The 20968-nt window shown below is 45.6% G+C and overlaps 1 protein-coding gene across 2 annotated transcripts in view; it reads left to right on the top strand.

Moving 5' to 3' along the window:
* Nucleotides 1–20075, top strand: part of EXD2 (exonuclease 3'-5' domain containing 2) — a 39203-nt gene extending 19128 nt beyond the window's left edge. For both annotated transcript variants that reach the window (XM_055132727.1, XM_055132728.1), the window contains exons 3-9: nucleotides 999–1255; nucleotides 7753–7879; nucleotides 12338–12669; nucleotides 13924–14030; nucleotides 14270–14405; nucleotides 15751–16107; nucleotides 18391–20075. In XM_055132727.1, the coding sequence (XP_054988702.1) occupies nucleotides 999–1255; nucleotides 7753–7879; nucleotides 12338–12669; nucleotides 13924–14030; nucleotides 14270–14405; nucleotides 15751–16107; nucleotides 18391–18607 (1533 nt within the window). In that variant the 3' untranslated portion in view covers nucleotides 18608–20075. The remainder of the gene's footprint in view (nucleotides 1–998; nucleotides 1256–7752; nucleotides 7880–12337; nucleotides 12670–13923; nucleotides 14031–14269; nucleotides 14406–15750; nucleotides 16108–18390) is intronic.
* Nucleotides 20076–20968: the final 893 nt, after the last annotated feature.

The raw sequence follows: 20968 nt of genomic DNA, 5'->3' as shown, positions 1-20968 counted from the left end.
CACACCTGGCGATGCACAGGGGTCACTCCTGGCTCTGCACTCAGAATTACTCCTGGCGGTGCTCAGGGGACCATATGGGATGCTGGGAATACAACCCAGGTCGGCCACGTGCAAGGCAAACACCCTACCCACTGTGCTATCGCTCCAGCCCCAACAATAAATAGTTTTAAGGAAACTTTTAATTAATATGAATTTTGTGTATAGATTTTTCTGGAAATAACTTTCAAAATTTTCTGTAACTTATATATTTTCTGTAACTTCTAAAAGACTGAAATTAGATCAGTTCATACCTTTCTTGTAATTTCAAGATTTAAGGATCCTGGGCCAGAATGATAGTACAGTGGGCACCAAGCACTTTCCTTCATGCGGCTGATCCAGGTTCAATGCCCAGAACTTCATATGGTCCCCTGAGCACTTCCTGGAGTGATCCCTGAGCTGAGTCAGGAGTAATCCCTAAGCACTACTGGGTGTTGCCACCCCCCATCCCCCCACTGAAAAAAAATCCTAACTTAGGACCAATGTACCTTTTTTTAAATTCATGAGCAGTATTTATGACCATAAAAGCAAAGAAAAACTGTACAACTAGGATTTACTGTATTGGTAGGTAACCAATTATTTATAGAACTGCATCTCTTACTTCTTTTAGTTAAATATTGGCTCTTGGGGCTTGGATCATAAGGCAAGTGAATTGACTTACTAGCCTGAACATTCAGGAGTCTGGAATATGAAAAAAAGTTCCTTTAAATCGTGGCACTCTGCTTTTTCTACCCCATCCCTTGGCCTTCTGAAATAAATATTTCATGTGACTCTGCCAGTGTTTGCCCCAGAGTACCTCTGTGTCAGCTGGTCACTATTTGTGGATTTCTCCTATTTTAGGCCCTGGGGTTTGACCCTTAGTCGGGTGAGGGTTGGAGAAGAGGGAGAGGGAGGCACCGTTTCATGGTGTACTGGACACTGTGCTAAGCTATGAATGGTGGCCCTGTTTTCCTGTGTTGCAGGTGAATCTGGAAGGCAGAATCAGCCCTTTGTCTCTCTTACAAATGGCCTCCCCAAGTGGCTTCTGTGTTTTGGTTCGCCTGCCCAAGATGATCTGTGGAGGAAAAACACTACCCAAAACATTATTGGACATTTTGGCAGATGGCACTATTTTAAAAGTTGGAGTAGGATGTTCAGAAGATGCCAACAAGCTTCTCCAGGATTATGGTCTCACTGTTAAAGGGTGCCTGGATCTCCGATATCTGGCCATGAGGCAAAGGTATGGGTGTTTTTTTTTTATTTTAATTTTTATAAAGTAGTTCATAATAATTGCTTACATTAAATATTCAAATACTCATCCCACACCATTACATCCTCCCACCACCATAGCTTTATATTTCCATCCTGAACCCCAACCTCTGCCCCAAAGAAGAACCAAAATAATTTATTTTGTATTGTTTGTTATGAATAAAGCACTGAAAATGTTCCAAAAAACTTTCCTTTAGAGGAGAGTGTGTAGATTGTTGTATTTCACCCAAAAGCCATTAAGCCCTTCTGAAAGAGATTACTAATATGTTGTATCCCTCTCGGAGAGCCTGGCAAGCTATGAAGAGTATCCTGCCTGCACAGCAAAGCCTGGCAAGCAACCTGTGGCATATCTGATATGCCAAAAACAGTAACAACAAGTCTCACAATGGAGACGTTACTGGTGCCCGCTCGAACAAATTGATGAACAACGGGGACAACAGTGCTACAGTGCTGTCAAGGATTGAGCCTGTAAAAATATATTTCCCTAAGATTGGTTGCCATCTATTTTTTTTTATAATTTTATTGAATCACTATGAGGTAGTTACAAGCTTTCATGTTTGGGTTACAATCATACAGTGATCAAACACCCATCCCTCCACCAGTGCACATTCCCCACCATCAATATCCCCGGTATATCCCCACTTTCTCACCCTCCCCCTGCCTCCATGACAAACAATATTACCCCATATTCTCTCTCTACTTTTGGGCATTATGACTTGCAACACATATACTGAGAGGTCATCATGTTTGGCCCGTTATTTATTTCCGGCACACATCTCCCATTCCGACTGATTCCTCCTGCCATCGTTTTCTTAGTGATCCCTTCTCTATTCCATTTGCCTTCTCCCCTCCGCTCATGAAGCAGGCTTCCAGCTATGGGGATGTCCTCCTGGCCCTTGTATCTACTGTCCTTGGGTGTCAGCCTCATGTGATGTTATTCTATACTCCACAAATGAATGCAGCCCTGCTATGTCTGTCCCTCTCTTTCTGACTCATTTCACTTTTAAGCACATCAAATGTGGTGTGCTACTCTTGGGGCATAAGTGGAATAGGTTTACTTGTGGGTGAGGCTCAGCGCCAGCGTGTGGAGAGTAGCTGTGAGCATGGCGGAGGTTGAATTCTGGAGGTTTTCAGCTGTCGGGGCTGGGTCCCTTGGAGTGGGGAAGGGCCTCACCCGTCCCTCTCTGGGGTGCTTGGTGCGGGGTCTAGCGGCATGGCTCTCTTTTTTTTTAATGCTGGGATTCCTATAGTTGTGGGGCAAGTAATTTTAGCAAAATTTAGATAATACTGAGAGCCAATCTTGAGACACATGGAATCATTTGAAAGCCCACAGGCTTCTGAGATGCATGTTGAATTTGTGAGAGGAGGTTAATTTCCAAAAAACCTTGATAATTGATGTTGGTTTATTTATTCAATTGTTTAAGTTTTTTTTTTTTTTTTTTTTTGCGGGGGGGAGTCCAGTTCTCAGGGCATAGTCCTGGCTCTGCATGGAGGGATCACTCCTGATGAGCTCAGGGGACCCTATGGGGTTCTTGGTAGTGGTCAGGAGACCATATATATGTTGATGCCAGGAATCAAACTGCAGTCGGCTGCAGGCAAGCAAGTGCCTTTCACCCTGCACGGTCTCTGTAATCTTGCCATTGTCCAGATAAACATGCTGCGTTTGATCCACAAGGGTCCCTGCCACTCCCACTGTAATCCTGATCAGCCTGAAAAGCACCTGAGTTCGCAAACCCTGCTTTAGGCCAAGACTGATGGATTACTGAGCTCCTAACTGGGAGGAAGAGATTTCTCTTTCTCATGGAATTCTTTTTCTTGGAAACTATATTTTAACTTTTTTTTTGACAGTTGATATTTCCATCTTATGTATAAATAGGTCTTCCCAGTTATTTGTTTTTCCTTTGTTCATCAAATACATATTGCATACTTACATGTGCCAGACATTGTACTAAAGAAGGGAAATAGAACAATAAAAATTCTTACTATAAAAGGAGCAAGCTATTTACACTTATTTCTTCTAAGGTTCACAGTATGTGAGAAACAAATCAACAACAAAAATAGAATGTGAGAAATGGAATAATGTATTCTGTCTTCCATCCAATTCCATCTAATTCCAAATGCTGAACTGAGATTCTATCCAAGGCCAAGATTGTCATATACAGTTCCTTCTCACCTTTTCAAGGATGACATTTCCCCCAAGTTTCCTCTTTACGCTTGAATCACCAATTATGACTTCAGACCTTCAGCCTGGATCATTTTCTTTCTTTTTTTTTTTTTTTTTTTTTTGCTTTTTGGGTCACACCTGGCAATGCACAGGGGTTACTCCTGGCAGTGCTCAGGGGACCATAATGGGATGCTGGGAATACAACCCGGGTCGGCCGCGTGCAAGGCAAACGCCCTACCCACTGTGCTATCACTCCAGCCCCCTGGATCATTTTCTTTTTATTTGTTTTATTTGTTTGTTTTGTTTTGAGGCTACACTTTGGTGGTACTCAGGGAACCCTATGGTGTCAGAGATAGAACAGATGTCAGCCACAGGCCAGGCAAGTACCATTACTCCTGTACTATCTTTTCAGCCTATGTACTGTATCACTGTCATCAGCAAATAATCTATACCTGGGTTCTAAAAAATATTGATTATATCTTCCTTTTCATAACAGTAGGTTGAAATAGTATTCTTCCCTACTCTTAGACCATGGATCAGGGGCCAGAGGGATAGTACAGTGGGTAGTGGTAGGTAGTACAGTGGGTTGCCTTGCTTGTGGCTGACCTGTATTCAGTTTCCGGCACCCTTTATGGTCTTCCTCGCCTGATCAGGAGTGATCCCTGAGCACGCTGGGTGTCGCCCAAAACCACACAAACAAAAAATCAAAACCATATATTAGAAGTATAGAGAAGTTGTGATTAAAATCTATGTTTATCATATTGTGCTAGTATAAAATAAGATTTTAGTTAATAGTTTGACTTTTTAAACTTTTTAATAAATTGTCTTTTTTTTTCAAATAATACATCAAAACTGTACTATAATAAATTTAAAGCTCTGTAGAAAATGTGTCTGGAATAGGTCTGGTGCTAGCCCAGCCTTGTGTGCTGTGGCGCCTCAGAGGGGGCCCCGCACTTGTGCTAATGATCACAACATGACGGCAGGGACCCTGGGCTGAGACAACCCCCCTCCCAAAGTGCTTCCCCCCTTGAAGGTTACAAATAAATTATTCTGAGAGACAGCACAGGAAACAGGAGTTGAACTGCACATGGCAGACAGCACAGGTAGACACAGGGGGTTTGTGCCCCACCACAACTGTGGGTATGAATCAAACCATACCACTGTTAAGAGAAGCATAGTGAATAGCCACAGTCCACCATCAAACAGTGGAGCACCAGGAACAATGAAAAAATAAACTGAGTTCTCTTTACAGAGGGCGACAGAAATCCAGGAAGATACTCAACTGAATTAGAACTTTTTAATCTACCTGAAAAAGACTTCAGAACAATCCTATCGCTGTTTAATGATCTGAAAAAGACATTTGAATGAAGATTCATTAAACTTGTGGAGAGCCTGATGGGGAAAAAATGTAATAACTCAAACAGAAGAAATGAAGAAGCTAAAGAATATAGTAGCAGATCTTAGTGGCAGAGTAGATGAAGCTGAAAGTTGAATCAGTGCCTTCAAAGGTATGGTGTATAGTTTCATCAATTAAGCGGCAATAGAAAAGATGCTGGGGAAAAAAAGGAATTGTTAACAATGCTAGGAGGAACCACTTCAGAATTATAGGATTCCTAGGACAGGAAAGAGAGAGGAAGATGGACTAGTTGAAAAAGTAATGAGTGGGAATTTCCCCAATCTGAAAAGAGTTGGAACACTGATCAAAGATTCCCAAAGAGTTTTAAAATAAACACCACCCAAACACTATTTAAATAGAACAACACAAAGACACATCATGGTTAAAATGGCAAAAACTAAAGTCAGAAACAGACACATAAAAGCCAGCAAGAGAGAAGTAAAATATCATGTACAAGAGGAAATACTGGACTCATGGCAGATTTCACTAATGAAATTCTACAAGCAAGAAGAAAATGAAATGGTGTATAAAGTATTCGATGGTAAGAACCTCTAACCAAGAATCTTCCACCTTGCAAGGTTATCACTGAGAGTTGAAGGAAGATAAGAACATCCTCAGACAAACAGGATCTGAGGATATTAGTAGCATCTAAACCAATTCTGCTAGGGTTATTGAATGGCCTCATATTAAAAGCAAAGATCAAACAGGATAAAAGACCCAGCTCCTCGTGGTAATAAATGTCAATAAATTCATGGTAATACATGGCAATAAATTCCTTCAGATCAACATTATCTCTAAATGTCAATGGGCTGAGTTCTCATAAAAAGACTTAGAGTGACTGGATGGATCAAGAAACAAAATTCAACTTTCTGTTGCCTACAAGAAACACATATTAACTCTTACAGTAAGCACAGGCTCAGAACACAGGGTTAAAAAACAATCTTCTAGGCAAATAGTAGATTGAGAAAAGCAGGAATGACCATACTTATATCAAATCAAAATGTATTTAAGCTGTAGCACTGTCATCTCGTTGTTCATTGATTTGCTTGAGCGGGCACCAGTAATGTCTCCATTATGAGACTTGTTACTATTTTTATCAAATACACCACGGGTAGCTTGCCAGGCTCTGCCGTGCGGACAGGATACTCTCGGTAGCTTGCCGGGCTCTCCGAGAGGGATGGAGGAATCAAACCCGGCTTGGCTGCATGCAAGGCAAATGCCCTACCCACTGTGCTATCGCTCCAGTCTGTATTCAAGCTAAAGAAAGTAATTAAAGATTGGGAGTCTTTACATACTGGTTGAGGCATGAAAAAATCAAGAGGATATAACTCTGATGAACATATGTGCACCAAACAAAATAACAGCAAAGTTTATATGGCGTACACCATACTATGAGGCGCGGGAAGGGGAATGACGGAAGAAAAAAAAAAAAGGGAAAAAGAAAAAGGAAAAAAAAAAGAAGAGCTATGTACTTGTAGCAGTGGGGCTACATATTTCTTCATTTCCAGCAATGGAAAACTAATTATCAAATGCTTCCTTGGTAGTAAGTCTGTCTCTCTTGGGTGGAAACTCCAACAACTATCGTGAGTTTTGTAGTGAAATATGGAATGTAATCAAGGTAAAGAGAAAATGAAGTGAAATTCATTAGTAATACAGTAGGGGGTAGGGGGTGGGGGCGGTGGGTATAGTGGGGTTTTTGGTGGTGGAGTATGGGCACTGGTGAAGGGATGGGTGTTTGAATATTGTATAACTGAGACATAAACCTGAGAACTTTGTAACTTTCCACGTGGTGATTTAATAAAAAGTTAAAATAAAATAAAATAAAATACACAAATGTTAACCAATTCAAATATAGAGATTTACATCACTTCAAATATAAGTTCCCAGAGATTGTCAATTTGCTCAAGCAGGCCCAGTAACGTCTCCATTCGTCCTAGCCCTGAGATTTTAGAAGCCTCTCTTTACTCGTTCTTCCCAACAGTGCTGCATTAGAAGCTCTTTCAGGGTTAGGGGAATGAGACCCATCATTGTTACTGTATTTGGCATATGAATACACCACGGGGAGCTTGCCAGGCTCTCCCATGCATGCAGGAAGCTCTCAGTAGCTTGCCAGAGAGGGAGAACTAAGCTATCAGATGTCTTCCGGGAGCTTGGTTTTATAGTCTCTGGATGTTGGCCATTGATGGGATTACACAGTGCCAGGGGCAGTTTGTGGATGTGATTGCCTAGCTACTGGAAAATGGAGGATGTGGGCGGAAGAGGCAGGCTTAGAGATCTCAGCCCTGGGTCCCGCACACCTGGGTTCCTCTGCTGGTTCCTTCATGTATGAGGCTTGTCTGAGCATGTGGAGAGTGGCCTTGAGCATGGCTGTGGCTGAGTTCCAGAGATCTTTGGCTGCCTGGGCTCTGCAGCTCTCCTACACACATTTATTATGTAGTACATATGTTTAACAAATAAAGAGACCGTATTATCTGTTTAAGCAGTCTTATATTGATAGGTATTTAGGTTATTTTCAATTCTTTACTACTAAGCATAGACCCTCTATGTATTTGTCCTTAGGATAAATTTTTAGAAGTGACATTGCTGAATCAGGCTTTCCTGTTTAAAATTTTGGTAGCTATTTACTGTTTTATATAAAAGTTTAAAAAATTAGTGAATTTTAATTTAGACCAACCTATTCCTCAAACTCCACAAATAACTATATATAGAAGTTTTTTTTAAAATCTGTACAACCTGATAAGTAAGAAAATTGCATGTAATTTTAATTTTTCTCTCTGGTGAGATCAGTCATTTATTGATGGTCCATTTGTATATATTTTTAAAATTTAAAATACTTTAAAATCTTCCTGTTTTTAGCCTTTGCCCATTTTTGATACCTGATTTTATTATTATTTACTATTTATTACAGAAACAATTTGCTCTGCAATGGGCTTAGCCTGAAATCACTCGCCGAGACTGTCTTGAACTTTTCCCTAGACAAATCACTTCAGCTTCGTTGCAGCAACTGGAATGCTGAGAATCTTACAAAGGACCAGGTACTTCTCTCCAAGTCTTTACTTGTGAAGTAGAATTGTTTCCAAGATTCTAGATCTCTGGTTGGGAATGTAGTGCAGTGGTAGAGTACTTCCTTTGCATGTTTGAGGCCCTGGGTTTGATCCCTAGCACTGCAAATAAATTATAAATAAAATTGAGATTCCAAGTGTAAGTATTAGGTGGAAATGCTTTAAAATGGACTCATCTGGGGCCAGAGAGATAGTATAGCAGGTTAGGGTGCTTGCCTTGCAGCAGGCCAACCTGGGTTTTATCCCCAGCATCCCATATGGCTCCCTGAGCATCATGAGCAGTGACTCCTGAGTGCAGAGCCAGGAGTAATTCCTAAGCAATGCCAGGTGTGGCAGAAACAAAGTCCAGATAACATAGACTCATCTGAAGCCAGGGGATAGTACAGCAGTAGGCGTGCAGCACATGCCTAAATTCACCCAGATTGGGATTTGGGGGTTTGCTTTGTTTTTGCACCGTACCTGATGGTGCTCAGAGCTTACTCCTGATTCTGCACTCAGGGATTACTCCTGGCAGGGCTCAAGGGACCATATGGAGTGCTGGGAAATCAAAGCTGGGTCCGTAAGGCAAGTACCCGCTCTACTATTGCTCAGGAACCCTAAGAGATAACTAGAGAGTCAGCTCTACTCTAGCAAGCTGACATGTTTCCTGCAGTTTGAACCGCTGTCTCTGTGATGTGTATTCATAATAGCTCTTGAGAAATGAGCATGTGAAGTTAATTTGTGAGACCCTGCGTATCTGAAAGGATATTGATTTCTCTTACTACTTACTGACATTTTGGCTGTGTAGAGCGTTTTAGGTTAGAAATTATTTTCCTTCAGAAATTGAAAGCAGTGTTCCTTGATAGTTTCCAGTATTGATGTAATTACATGATTTGACTTTCTAGAAAAATCTTTATTCTCTTGTTTTTATTAAATTAATGATATATGCTAGTATAGGCCATTTTCTAACATTAAACGTCAAGTAGTTGCCCCCCCAACTTGAAACCAAATGTATGATCTATAAAATCATGAGAATTCAGGAGTCACAATGATACTATTAGTGGGTGAAGTGCTTGTTTTACATGTGGTGGATCTGAGTTAGATCCCAGGACCCCCATCTGGTTCCCCTAAGCGTCATCAGGGGTAATTCCTGAGATCAGAGCCAGGAGTCAGCCCTAAACACTACCAGGTATGACCAAACTGCATCCCCCCCAAATAAAATTGTGAGAATTTACAAAAACTTTATTTTTGTTTTCTGCACCACACCCAGTGGTATTCAGGGGTTACTTCTGGCTCTGCACTCAGGAATTACTCCTGGCAGTGCTTGGAGGACCATATGGGGTGTTGGGAATCAAACTTGGGTCAGCTATGTGCAAAAGTGAGCTCCTGCTGGTCCTCTTTTAATTTAAATAATCCTCATTTAAAAACTAATTGAAGGGAGGGAGGGGGTAAGGAGGAAGGAAGGAAGGAAGGAAGGAAGGAAGGAAGGAAGGAAGGAAGGAAGGAAGGAAGGAAGGAGGAAGGAGGAAGGAGGGAGCAAGGAGGGAGGGAGGGAGGAGGGAGGGAGGGAGGGAGGGAGGAAGGAAGGAAGTAGGGAGGGAAGGAGGAAGGAAGTAGAGAGGGAAGGAGGAAGGAAGGAAGGACACTTGACTGAAGCATTAGATCCAGGGCTGGATCATAAACAATTGTAGGTCTCAGCCAAAGGTCAGTCTTTTTTCTAGGCTGCTTAGTTTCTCCAGAGATGGGTTTTTACCCTTCTGTGTAAGAGGGATCATGACTGGAGCCTCTATTCTGAGTGAGGAAGAAGCCCTGCTAGCTTCATCAGTCAGTACATCGGCCTTCCCATCTTCCTCCTTTCATCTCCACCACGCCGAATGTTCTAGGGCCAGATCTTCTGTGATTTAGCCATTTTTTGTCTTAAACTTTGACTCTTTTGGGTCAGAGAAGGAACCTTTGCCGGGCTTTGCGGCTGTGAAAGAAGAGGTCTTGGGTTGTCAGTGTCCTCTACTGAGACTTCCCCCTTCTCACTCCTACTTACATTACTTTTGCGGACACCTGGTACCTCTGTGCTTTGCCACTCATGGTGACTCAAAATAATTTTATTTATTTGAGGGGAGTGTTAATCACTACTTACAGGCCCTGGTTTTCAGCCTCCTCTATTTGCTTAATCAGTTACCACGTGTTTTTCCTTCCAAAATGTTGTCAATGAAAAAGTTAGCAGTTGTATGTATTGTAAGGTTGATATTCTGTAGGAGAGTTCTGGAGTCAGATTATCTGTGTTCGTTTTCTATTGTGATTTCTGATTTTCTGTTACCTTGAGTAAGTTAGCTCTTCATGCCTGCTGGGTTTTCTTCCTTCCTTCCCTGAGCACTTCTTGGAGTAACCCCTGAGCACTGAACTGGGCAACAGTGCCTGAGTACAGCCAAAGCTCCGTGTTATAAACCCATCAGCAATGTATGAGGGTTCCAATTTCCCATATCCCGACCAACACTTATAATTGCTTTTTAAAATGTTATATTTAGTGTCTATAGTTGAAATTTTTCATTCAACTTCCTTTTAATATAAATGCATAAAAGAATCCTGCTTAGGAGCCCACTGTGGGAATCTCTCTCTTAAATAAAACCTTTTCTGAGCAATATGGAAAAGTAGGACAAGAACTCCCATGCAATCCAGCAATACTACTTCTTAGCATCTACCCTCAAATCACAAATACATTCATTCAAAAAGATGTATGCACACTAGTGTTCATTGAGGCACATAGTACAACAGCCAAGATATGGAAACAGCCTGAATGCCCAGCTACAGATGAATAGATTGATAAGTTCTGTGTATACAAAATGAAATAATATGCAGATGTAAGAAGGGACAAAATAATGTCATTTGCCATGACACTGATGAAACTCAAGTATATCATACCGAGTGAAGTCAGTCAGAAGGAAGGGGATAGGTGCAGAATGATGCGTCTCTTATGGCATCTAAAGACACATAATAAGGGAGTAACAAATGGCCACAGGAAATAGAACTAGAGAGTTGATCCACTGTTCTTCAAGCTCGGGGGTGGAGTGGGGTGGAATGGGGGCCATTTGGGACCTTGGAAGTTGGTACCCTCGTTGTGGGTATGGTGTTGAAATGATGTATGCATGAAACTACCATTAGACAGTATTGTAAATCACAATACCTGAATAAAGATTTTTTTCAGGAAAAAAGAGGAAAAAAATCTTATGAATTCAACTAAAAGAATATATATATATATTTTTTTTGCTTTTTGGGTCAACCCGGCAATGCACAGGGGTCATTCCTGGCTCATGCACTCAGGAATTACCCCTGGCGGTGCTCAGGGGACCATATGGGATGCTGGGATTCGAACCCGGGTCGACCGCGTGCAAGGCAAACGCCCTCCCCGCTGTGCTATCACTCCAGCCCCTAAAAGAATATTCTTAATAGTATTGTTTACTAAACTTGGCTATTAAATGTGAATGAAAGGAATTTTAAAGTCTTTATACCTTTACTGGGGAAAAGTGTGATAGCTTTTACTATTTTTGTTACCATTGCTTGCGAAAATGACTTACCATTATGATAGAAATAAACTCCAAAAATGGAATCTTGTGACCTTTGATTTGAATTCCAGTTTTTAACATCTTACTCAAGCTACAGCAGGTTACTTCTGATTGACAGTCGTCACATGATCTTAGCTGTTCAGGAGGAGAATAACCATTTCCAAAGTGGATTTTATGTACCAGTTTCAAACCCATGGGAATTACCTTATACCCTAACTCAAGCCTGAGAAAAATCTGTGCAGTGGTTTTGGTAGCTGATAAAGAGAAATGCCCCTGATTTATATAACATAGGTTTCTCAAGTATTTGGAATAAGTATTCTAGCTAAAAGTATCGGCAGAGGGGCTGGAGCAATAGGACAGCAGGTAGGGCGTTTGCCTTGCACGTGGCTGACCTGAGTTTGATTCCCAGCATCCGATATGGTCCTCTGAGTACCGCCAGGGGTGATTCCTGAGTGCAGAGCCAGGAGTAACCCCTGTGCATTGCCAGGTGTGACGACCCAAAAAGCAAAAAAAAAAAAAAAAAAAAAAGTATAGGCAGGGAGCATGAGAATTCATATAGTGTTCAATTTACTTTTGTATAGTTTAAAATTTTAAGTTTTAAAACAAGTACAGGGTGCCTTGATTATTGTACACTTTGAATTAGAATTTTGTTTTTGGAGACACCTGATGGTGCTCAGGGCTCCTCACTGAGTAATCACTCCTGGTGGGGCTTGAGAGACCAGATTCGGTGCAGGGGATCTAACCAGGTTGGCCACATGTAAGGCAGGTGCCCTGCCATCTGCACGGTGACTCCGGCCCCTTGAATTAGAATCTTACAGGCTACAGCTGATAGGCTTGGAAGTTCCTCTCTGGTCTGTTTTCCAGTTTCACTCATCTCTCTGACTTGCCTCTCCAGGTTACTTATGCTGCCAGGGATGCCCAGATTTCAGTGGCTCTCTTTCTCCATCTTCTTGGATACCCTTTCATTAGGAATTCAACGCTAGATAGAGCCGGCGATCACACTGACTGGAGAAACGTCTTGGAGAAATGCCAGGATGTGATAGACATCCCATTTCGAGGCAAAGGCATCAGCAGACTGGGAGAGGAGGTTAATGGAGAAGCAACAGAACTTCAGCCAAGGCCAAGAAGTAAGAAGTCCAAGGTGGATGGAATAATGCCCGGCAGCCACCCCGGGAGAGACCCCAGAAAACATAAAAGGAAGCCCTTGGGGGTGGGCTATTCTGCTAGGTAAGTGGATTGCTTCCTGTATGGTAGTCAGTGGCTGAGCCTCCAGAAGGAGGAAGGGCAGACGGCGCCCTTCTTACCTGGGGTTAGGGGAGAGGCCTCCCATAGCAAAGCAGTCAAGGCGCTCCAGGGGTTTGTTCATTTTATTTCTCCTTTCCTTTAAGACTATTTGAAGCTGTTCTTTGATTCACCTGATGTCTTCTCATCTTCCATTCATATGAGAATATGATTTTCATTCCTTGTTTATTTCTTGAGAGCTGTGAGAATGAAAAACGTGAAACCTTACACTTTTCAGGAGAAACATATCAATCAGTTCCTTGGTTATTTGGTATTTGATTATTTCGAATGGCATTCAAATCTAAATCAGTGTTATTCTCTAGACAGTGAAAATTTTTCTGTACCTCTTACTCCTCTGTTACAGAAAGATAACTAATAAGAACTTTGCAATTTCGTCCCTGTAGCAAATTGCCTTTAGAAATAATCAAAATGATTAAGTTGAAGCAAGTATTGCGTATGAGTCGGAAATAAACTCACAGAGCCCTTATTACTTTAGCTTGCAGTTCTTAATTTACTTCGTTTAATCCAGTGAGTACACTGTAGGGAAGATTTCGCGGTTCTCTGTTCCTACTTGCTTTCACAACAGAGATGGGTAAACACTCCCCAAACTTACCCCCTGGTGGCCTAATCAATAAATAGAAAATGTTTGGAAGTTTTGGAGCTGGGGAGATGACCTAAGGGCTTATGTGTGTGCTTTGCATGCAGGAAACTCATGTTTGATACCTGGCACCTCGTGGTCCCCTAAGCACAACAGGGGGGGGGGGGCTCCCTGAGCACTGTGCAGGAAGCACTTCCCCTGAGAACTGCCTGGTGTGGCCTGAGGACAAACAAAAAAACACCCCCTCCCCCAAATAAAACAAACTAAGAATTTTATTATTGGAGGCACACTCAGTTTTTTTCAGGGCTTACTCCTAGGCCTTTGCTCAGGAATCATTCCTGGCCGTAACTGGGGGACCATTTGTGGTGCTGGGGATCAACCAGGGTAGAACTGTGAGCAAGGCAAGAACCTGACCCTCTGTTCTAGGTCTCCAGACCCCAACTTAGAATTTTCAAAGAATTCATTGCTAGCTTTTTTTTTTGACCCAACAGAGTTGGAGAATAACCACAGTTATAAGTGCAGAGAGTAGCTTAAGTCACTCGAAAGAGAACATGGGCGCGTGACCGCTCTCAGTATTTCATCTCCCTCTCCGTTCTCTGCAGAAAATCCCCCCTCTATGATAACTGCTTTCTCCATGCCCCCGACGGACAGCCCCTCTGCACTTGCGACCGCCGGAAAGCTCAGTGGTACCTGGACAAAGGCATTGGAGGTTTGAGAGTCACCTATTTCACCTGCAGTTCGGTGCCTGTAGCCCTGGCAGGAGTGGGAGCGGGCCGGGGGAGAAGGGTGGTGGAAGGGGGCGGCCACTCCTGAGTGAAGGGGCCCGGCTCCGCGGAGTCTGGGCAGAGCCCTGTTTCCCGGGCACAGCAGGGAGCAGTTGTGGCGGTGCTTCTCCCCTGGGGAGAGGTAGCCGACACATAATACTTCTTCCCCCCCCCGCCCCCGAAGAGCTGGTGAGTGAAGAGCCTTTTGTGGTCAGGCTTCAATTCGAGCCTGCCGGGAGACCGGAATCCCCAGGAGACTATTACCTGATGGTTAAAGAGAACCTCTGTGTGGTGTGTGGCAAGAAGGACTCCTACATCCGGTGAGTGTGGGCTGGGCAGCACTGAGTGGCATCTCTGTCACCCCCGCTCAGAGCCCCAGGGGCCGTAGTTGAATCCGCCTACCTTTGCTGAGGGACTTACCCCTGGGCAACATTCCAGCAGCATCTCACCCCCGCCTAAACCACCTGTGAGAGTGAGCCCTGGCGCGCCCCTTGTTGAACGCAGTGTCTAGGGTGCCGTACTCCGTAATAGTCTCCGCGAAGACAGCGCTTTCCTTTTGCTTCTGAAGGATGGGAGATCAGTTCCTTCCGGCGCTGCCATTCTTACTTTCTCCTCCTCCTCCCTTAAGTGACTCCCTGTTGAAAGCACCCAGATGACCTAGAGACACTCTGTGGAATCACCTCAGGTCCTCACGGAGAAGGCAGAGCCGCCTAGGCTGTGTCCCTGGCTTCCGGGCAGGGCCCGCTCTCCTCCTTCCTCCCCTCACATCTCGAGGCGCATGGTTGTTGCTGCCGTTTTTCCCCCAGAGTCCAGCTCTCCTTAGAAAACAGTGATGGTTGGGGCCAGTGGGCAAGGCGCTTGCCTTGCATGTGGCTGACTCTGTTCCATCCTGAGCACTGCATAGGGTCCCCTGAGCACTCCCCCAGGAGTTAGCCCTGAACTGCTGTGGCCCCGGCCTCTCTCTCCCTCGCCCACCCCCACCACCAAAAGAGGGAAAGGAAAATAGTGATGGACCTTGGTGAGCCAGAAAAATAATCCCTGAGTAAGAGCTTTCTCCGATGAAAGAGAGGGACTTTTCCAGGTCACTAGGCTTCCAGAATTTCAAGATTAGAAACGCCCAGCTGCATATGCCTTGAGAGAGTTGTTTTCCAGATGTCAAAGGTCATCAGGACTTCTTTCATTCTCCGGCACTTTGCCTTCTGCGAGCCAGTCTTCTCTGGGGCTTGGTTAACCGCTCCCTGCCCAGGCCTTCCATTGCAGCCTGCTCGTGGGGGCACCATGCTTCTCTTCAAGAGAGGACCCTGGGCCCGAGAGGTACAGCTCAGGGGTTAAGGTGCTCTGATGCAACCTCCAGCACTACACGGTCCCCTGAGCACCACCAGGAATGACTACTGAGCACTGAGCCAGGGTGTCCCACCCCCACCACCACCACCACCACCACCATTACCACTGGATGTGGCACAAAACACAATCTCTCTCCCCCCCTCCCCAAACAAAGAGGATGGGAGGGACACATCGAGAGTGGATGGGCAGCACCGCAGTGCCCCTCTACCCCCCACCCCTCCCCGGCGTCTCAGCCCTGTTTAGACCAGAGCAGAATTCTGGCAGCCTGTGCCATCCGCTAACGAGGGCCGCCTCTGGGGGCCTGGGGGCGGGGGTGTTCAGGAAGAACGTGATTCCACACGAGTACCGGAAGCACTTCCCCATCGAGATGAAGGACCACAACTCCCACGACGTGCTGCTGCTCTGCACCTCCTGCCACGCCGTCTCCAACTACTACGACAACCACCTGAAGCAGCAGCTGGCCAGGGAGTTCCAGGCGCCCATCGGCTCCGAGGAGGGCCTGCGCCTGCTGGAAGACCCCGAGCGCCGCCAGGTGCGCTCGGCCGCCAGGGCCCTGCTCAACGCCGAGAGCCTGCCCGGGCCCCGCAAGGAGGAGCTGCTGCACGCCCTCCGGGACTTCTACAGCAGCGACAAGGTCACCAAGGAGATGCTGCAGGAGGCCGCCAGCCTGGAGACCAGGTACGGCTCCCGGGGAGGGCCGGGGCAAGGGCTGAGGCGCGAGCCAGGGACGAGACCCCTGACCCCAGTGAGGATTGCCATCAAGGGAGGGCCCTGTGTGGGGGGTGGCGGGGGCGGGCAGTGCCACGCCTCCAGCTGATCCCCGTGAGCGAGACCCTGGTGGTAGGATGGAGCCACAGATGGGAGGCTCTCCCTTCATCAGCGGACCTGATGTCACATCACTCGCAGCCGAGTCGTCTGTGCTCAGTCGGTGCTAAAGTCAGCTCAGGCGGTGAAAATAATAGATCAAAAAGCACCTGCGGTTTCTGCTTTACTCCCGAGGGGCAGCACGTGTCGGTGGTTTTGTCTCTGACCTTATCCAAGTGTGGGAATCCAGGCCAGTTCCCTGCTTCCTGCCCCGCTGGGGCTCCAGTAGTACGCTGGCCAGAGCTGCCCTCACTACTGAGGTTGCTTTTCTCCCCCTTCCCTCCGGGCCTGCTCTCTCCTTCCCCACGAGTACGTAGCGGGATTCATGTGGCGTAAGTTAGTGCTTCTGACCGAATGAAAAGTTCATGGTTCTGAGTGTTAAATTGGTGCAAGACCCAGGTGATAAAAACTCTGGACTACATGTTCTAGCTTTGCTTCCCCCTGATACTAAGGTTGTAGTAAGGTTAAAATAATTGAACCTACAAAATTTCAAAACTCTGATCGTGATAGCTGGCTCTCCTACAGTGCTTTGTTACTTAAAAAAAAAAACCACTCAGTCAAAGCAACAAATAATTATTTAATATGTATAGATATACGAATCTAATTAAACTAATACACTTTACATAAATTGCCTTAATTATTTCTTATAACAACCCAAGCAGGTAAAATTTAAGTTTCTGACTCATAACTTCTAATGTATTTTACATTTTAAAAATTCTAACACGTTTTTAAAATCATTATTAAATTTTGTCTTAATTACTGTTCTATGAGGCCTGTTATTCTTTATGTATACTTGATGGCTGGAAATTAGAGTTAACTGATTTACCAAGGTCAGATTAAAAATAAATGACACTAACTCCTTTAATCAGTACCTAAATGGATTCCATAAACAGATATAAACTTCCCCTTGTTATCACAGACTTTCCTGACAAAATTCATCCTGTGGATTTGGTGATGGACTTGGATGTCTAGAGCTGAGAACTGATGTTTCAAGAAAGACAGGCAAATTAGGGGTGGCTGGGGAGCAGTGTTCTAGCTGTTTTAAAACTGGGTCTTGATCCCGTGGGGGAGGTCATGTAACTGAATATGGAGTTTTTTGTTGTTGTTTTCTTTAACTTTTTTATTGAATCACTGTGGGATAGACCATTACAAAGCCGTTCATGATTAGGTTTCAGTCATACAGTGTTTGAACACCCATCCCTCCACCAGTGTACGTTTCCCAGCACCAGTGACCCAGGTTCCCTCCATCACCCCCCACCCCCACCCCCTATCTGCCTCTATGGCAAGAGCTTTTCTTCTCTCTCTCTCTCTCTCTCTCTCTCTCTCTCTCTCTCTCTCTCTGACACACACACACACACACACACACACGGATGGTTGTTTTAAAATAAATTAGTTGGCTGCACAACTGAGTGGCCACAATAGCATCCATCTGTAAAGTGAAGACTTGTTTCTTATGACGGGTGCGCTGTGGCAGCCTTTTTGAGGAAGAAGGCCCTAAAGGAAAACACCACCTTGTATTTCACATTTAGCATTGCACAGCTTTAAAAGAAACTGGAATTGGGGGAGGGGGAAGTCTACAGAGTCTGTGGCTCAGAATAAGTAACTCAGGAGAAGGCTGGATTGGTGACGAGTTATCCCAAGACAAGTAAATACAAGAGCAACCTTCTGCACCTGCCGCAGTCCCCCTGTCAGGCTGAATTTCACACAGTGGCCTTCCCACAGGAGCAGCTCAGAGCCTTGGCTCACGTGCCCCTTTGAGCTGTCTCCCTGACTCCCAACCTATTTTTTTCAAGAGCACAGATGAGAAAGAGGATGTTGTAGGGCAGTGTTGCCCAGTGTGGACAATACCACTTCCAGGAGGTCACTGGCGTGACGGAGCTGGAGGCAGTAGCCGTGGGTGCAGTTGCGTGGGGGCGGGGGCACCCGATTTCTATTTGTTCCCTGAGAGAAGGTAGATTTTGGGGGCCCCCTGAGGAAACTTTTTCTGAACAGGGGGTGGTAGACCAAATTATGACTGGAGCCATCTGTGAGACCGCCCCCCCCCCCGCCCCAGGGTTTGCCTTACCCTCAGACCCTTTGTGCTTTGTGTCTTGGCAGGATTTCCAATGAAAACTATGTTCCTCACGGGCTGAAAGTGGTGCAGTGCCACGCGCAGGGCGGGCTGCGCTCCCTCATGCGGCTGGAGAGCCGCTGGCGCCAGCACTTCCTGGACTCCATGCAGCCCAAGCACCTGCCCCAGCAGTGGTCGGTGGACCACAACCACCAGAAGCTGCTCCGGAAGTTGGGGGAAGACCTGCCCATCAAGCTGTCCTGATCACGGCTCTGCCCAGGTTAGGCCCCTGGGAAGCTGGAGCCACAGTTGCAGAGTCACCGCTTCTATTGAAATCCGTTGTGACCGGCCAGCGCCTGGGGGACACAGCTCAAAGACTGACCCAGACTGGTCCCGGTGCTTCCGGTGGAACAAGGTTATTGTTTTCAAGGGAATGGATGGCTTTGAGTTTCAGTTGGGCAGGGGGAGACTTCTTTCTCCCACTCTCACATGCAATGGTAGGGGTGGGGTGTGTATGTGGAGGGTCCTTTGTTTTCTCCTCCCTCCTCTGTTTTCCCTGTGAAGGCAGTACCTGAAAGGCTTCTCCCTGAAGTGACGTGACCTGTCAGGGCTCTCTGGATTTTTGATACAGTTCTTCCCTGGGCAGCAGGCTGGCTTTTCCGAAACGGGAGAAAACATGTTCTTTAATCCAACCAGGTTAAGAAGAAATGATCCTGGGGCTGGAGCGATAGCACAGCGGGGAGGGCATTTGCCTTGCACGCGGCCAACCCGGGTTTGATTCCCAGCATCCCATATGGTCCCCTGAGCACTGCCAGGGGTAATTCCTGAGTGCAGAGCCAGGAGTGACCCCTGGCATCGCCGGGTGTGACCCAAAAAGCAAAAAAAAAAAAAAAAGAAGAAGAAAAAGAAATGATACTTCCGGAGCCGGAGGTTGGAGAGGGGAGCAAGCAGTCAGATTAATATTCCCAGGGCAGCCTCGTAATTATAAACTCTTCAGTTTTATATTCTGCCACCTGGTGGGGTCTATCCCATCTTGACACTTGAGCTTCTTTCACAGGCTTAAAAAAAATGCTTTCCGTGTCCAGGACCAAAGCAGCAGCTGCCTGCCCTGGGCCTCCACGCTGAGCCCAGGGGACTCCTTTTCTGGAAATTGACCTTTTTCCCGTGAAGGAACTAAGAGACACAGAAGCACCGAGTCCAGAAGAATGGGAATAATTTGCTCAGCTTTTGCTTGCCAGTGTGTGTTGTCCGCTTCCTGCATTGCTCCTGCCTCGCTCTGCAAGGTTCTTAACTGAATCTCTTCCCACGAGGAAGATGACCTCTCAGAGTCAGTGTCACATCCTTCAGTATTCTGTGCGCCCTCTAGTTTGCTCTCATGACCTCTTTAAAGTGCTTACTTCTCCCCACGGTTAATTTGCTCAAGTCACATTGTGAGGATTTCTCCATCTCTTGCCTGGAACGCTGAAATTAAGTGCGACATGTAGATGTTCCAAGCAGGGCTGCTTCCCCTCTCAAAATGTGAAATTACTACTTTGAGTCTGAGATCAATTTTATTTGTGATGAACATGATTTTGTTTTTCTTTTTTCCTAAAAACTTTCTTATTTTGTAAGATCTTAACAATCTTAGTCCTTTCGTAGCCAGAATTCGAAACGAGTTTTCTTTCAGAATTCTGCCCTGCGTGGTGACAGTTGCTCTACGTTGATCAATAAAACTAAGCACAAAGCTCGGTGATTCTAAGTGTAAGACTTCTTTTCTTCATCACTCTGTACAGTGGGTACTTATTCTTGGGGAGGAGATATTTAGCCCGCAGGTCCTTGCCCCGTGGCAGTTCTTTGACGTGTCTGCATGGATAATACCACACGGTGTCTCCAGGGGCCCTCAACAGCCCCCCACCCTCTCTCCCACCCACCCACCCCCAGTGCAGGCTCTTGCAGCCTGCATGTGCTTGTTCCGCTCTCGACCCCTCTCGTCTGCAGGCACTGTCCAGCTCTGGGCGCCCCGTCCTGGATCACAGACCTTGCCACACACCGCTGTAGGGGAGGGGGATGTATGGCCAAGGGTGTTGGCTGTTCTGGTCCTACACCCCAGGTAGCTGTGCTGCCGGGTGCCCCCGGGGAGGAGGAGAAGCGCAGAGAGAGGGTCGGGCCTGGCAAGCCCTTCGGCTCGCCACCAGATGGTGCTCTAATTTTTGATTCTTTCTTGAGGGAAAAATTTTTACATGGTTACCGAAGAGAACATGTGATTTGTGTTTTACGGTGTGCATAGCCAATTGTGAGTCATTTTTGAGAGCTTTTCAGGGAAAATGTCTTCCTGTGAAACGAGGCAGTGGGGCTCTCTTTGTCTTTCCTGTGGGAGACACTCATGGGGTCTTCAGTGGAGGTGCCCCAACAGCTTGGCGTCCCCAAGCTGGTGGCAGTGGTAGAAAAAGGAGCTAGACTGTGGCCTGCAAGATTCCTCAGCCTTCCCCGAAGGAGAGTCACAATACGGATGGGAGTCTGTGTTCGCCACGCCAGCTTCGGCCTTGAGCTGCCTTTCCCTAAAATTAACACTTGCTCTCAAGTGAGTGAGGTGTGTTAGGGCAGGCGTTTTGTCAAGTAAGTATCGTTTTCTGATCTAATAGTAAT

The sequence above is a fragment of the Sorex araneus genome, chromosome 3, assembly GCF_027595985.1.
Source record: "Sorex araneus isolate mSorAra2 chromosome 3, mSorAra2.pri, whole genome shotgun sequence".
Classification (NCBI taxonomy): Eukaryota; Metazoa; Chordata; class Mammalia; order Eulipotyphla; family Soricidae; genus Sorex; species Sorex araneus.
The sequence above is the reverse complement of the archived record's forward strand: the minus strand, read 5'-3'. Positions and strand labels throughout refer to the sequence as shown.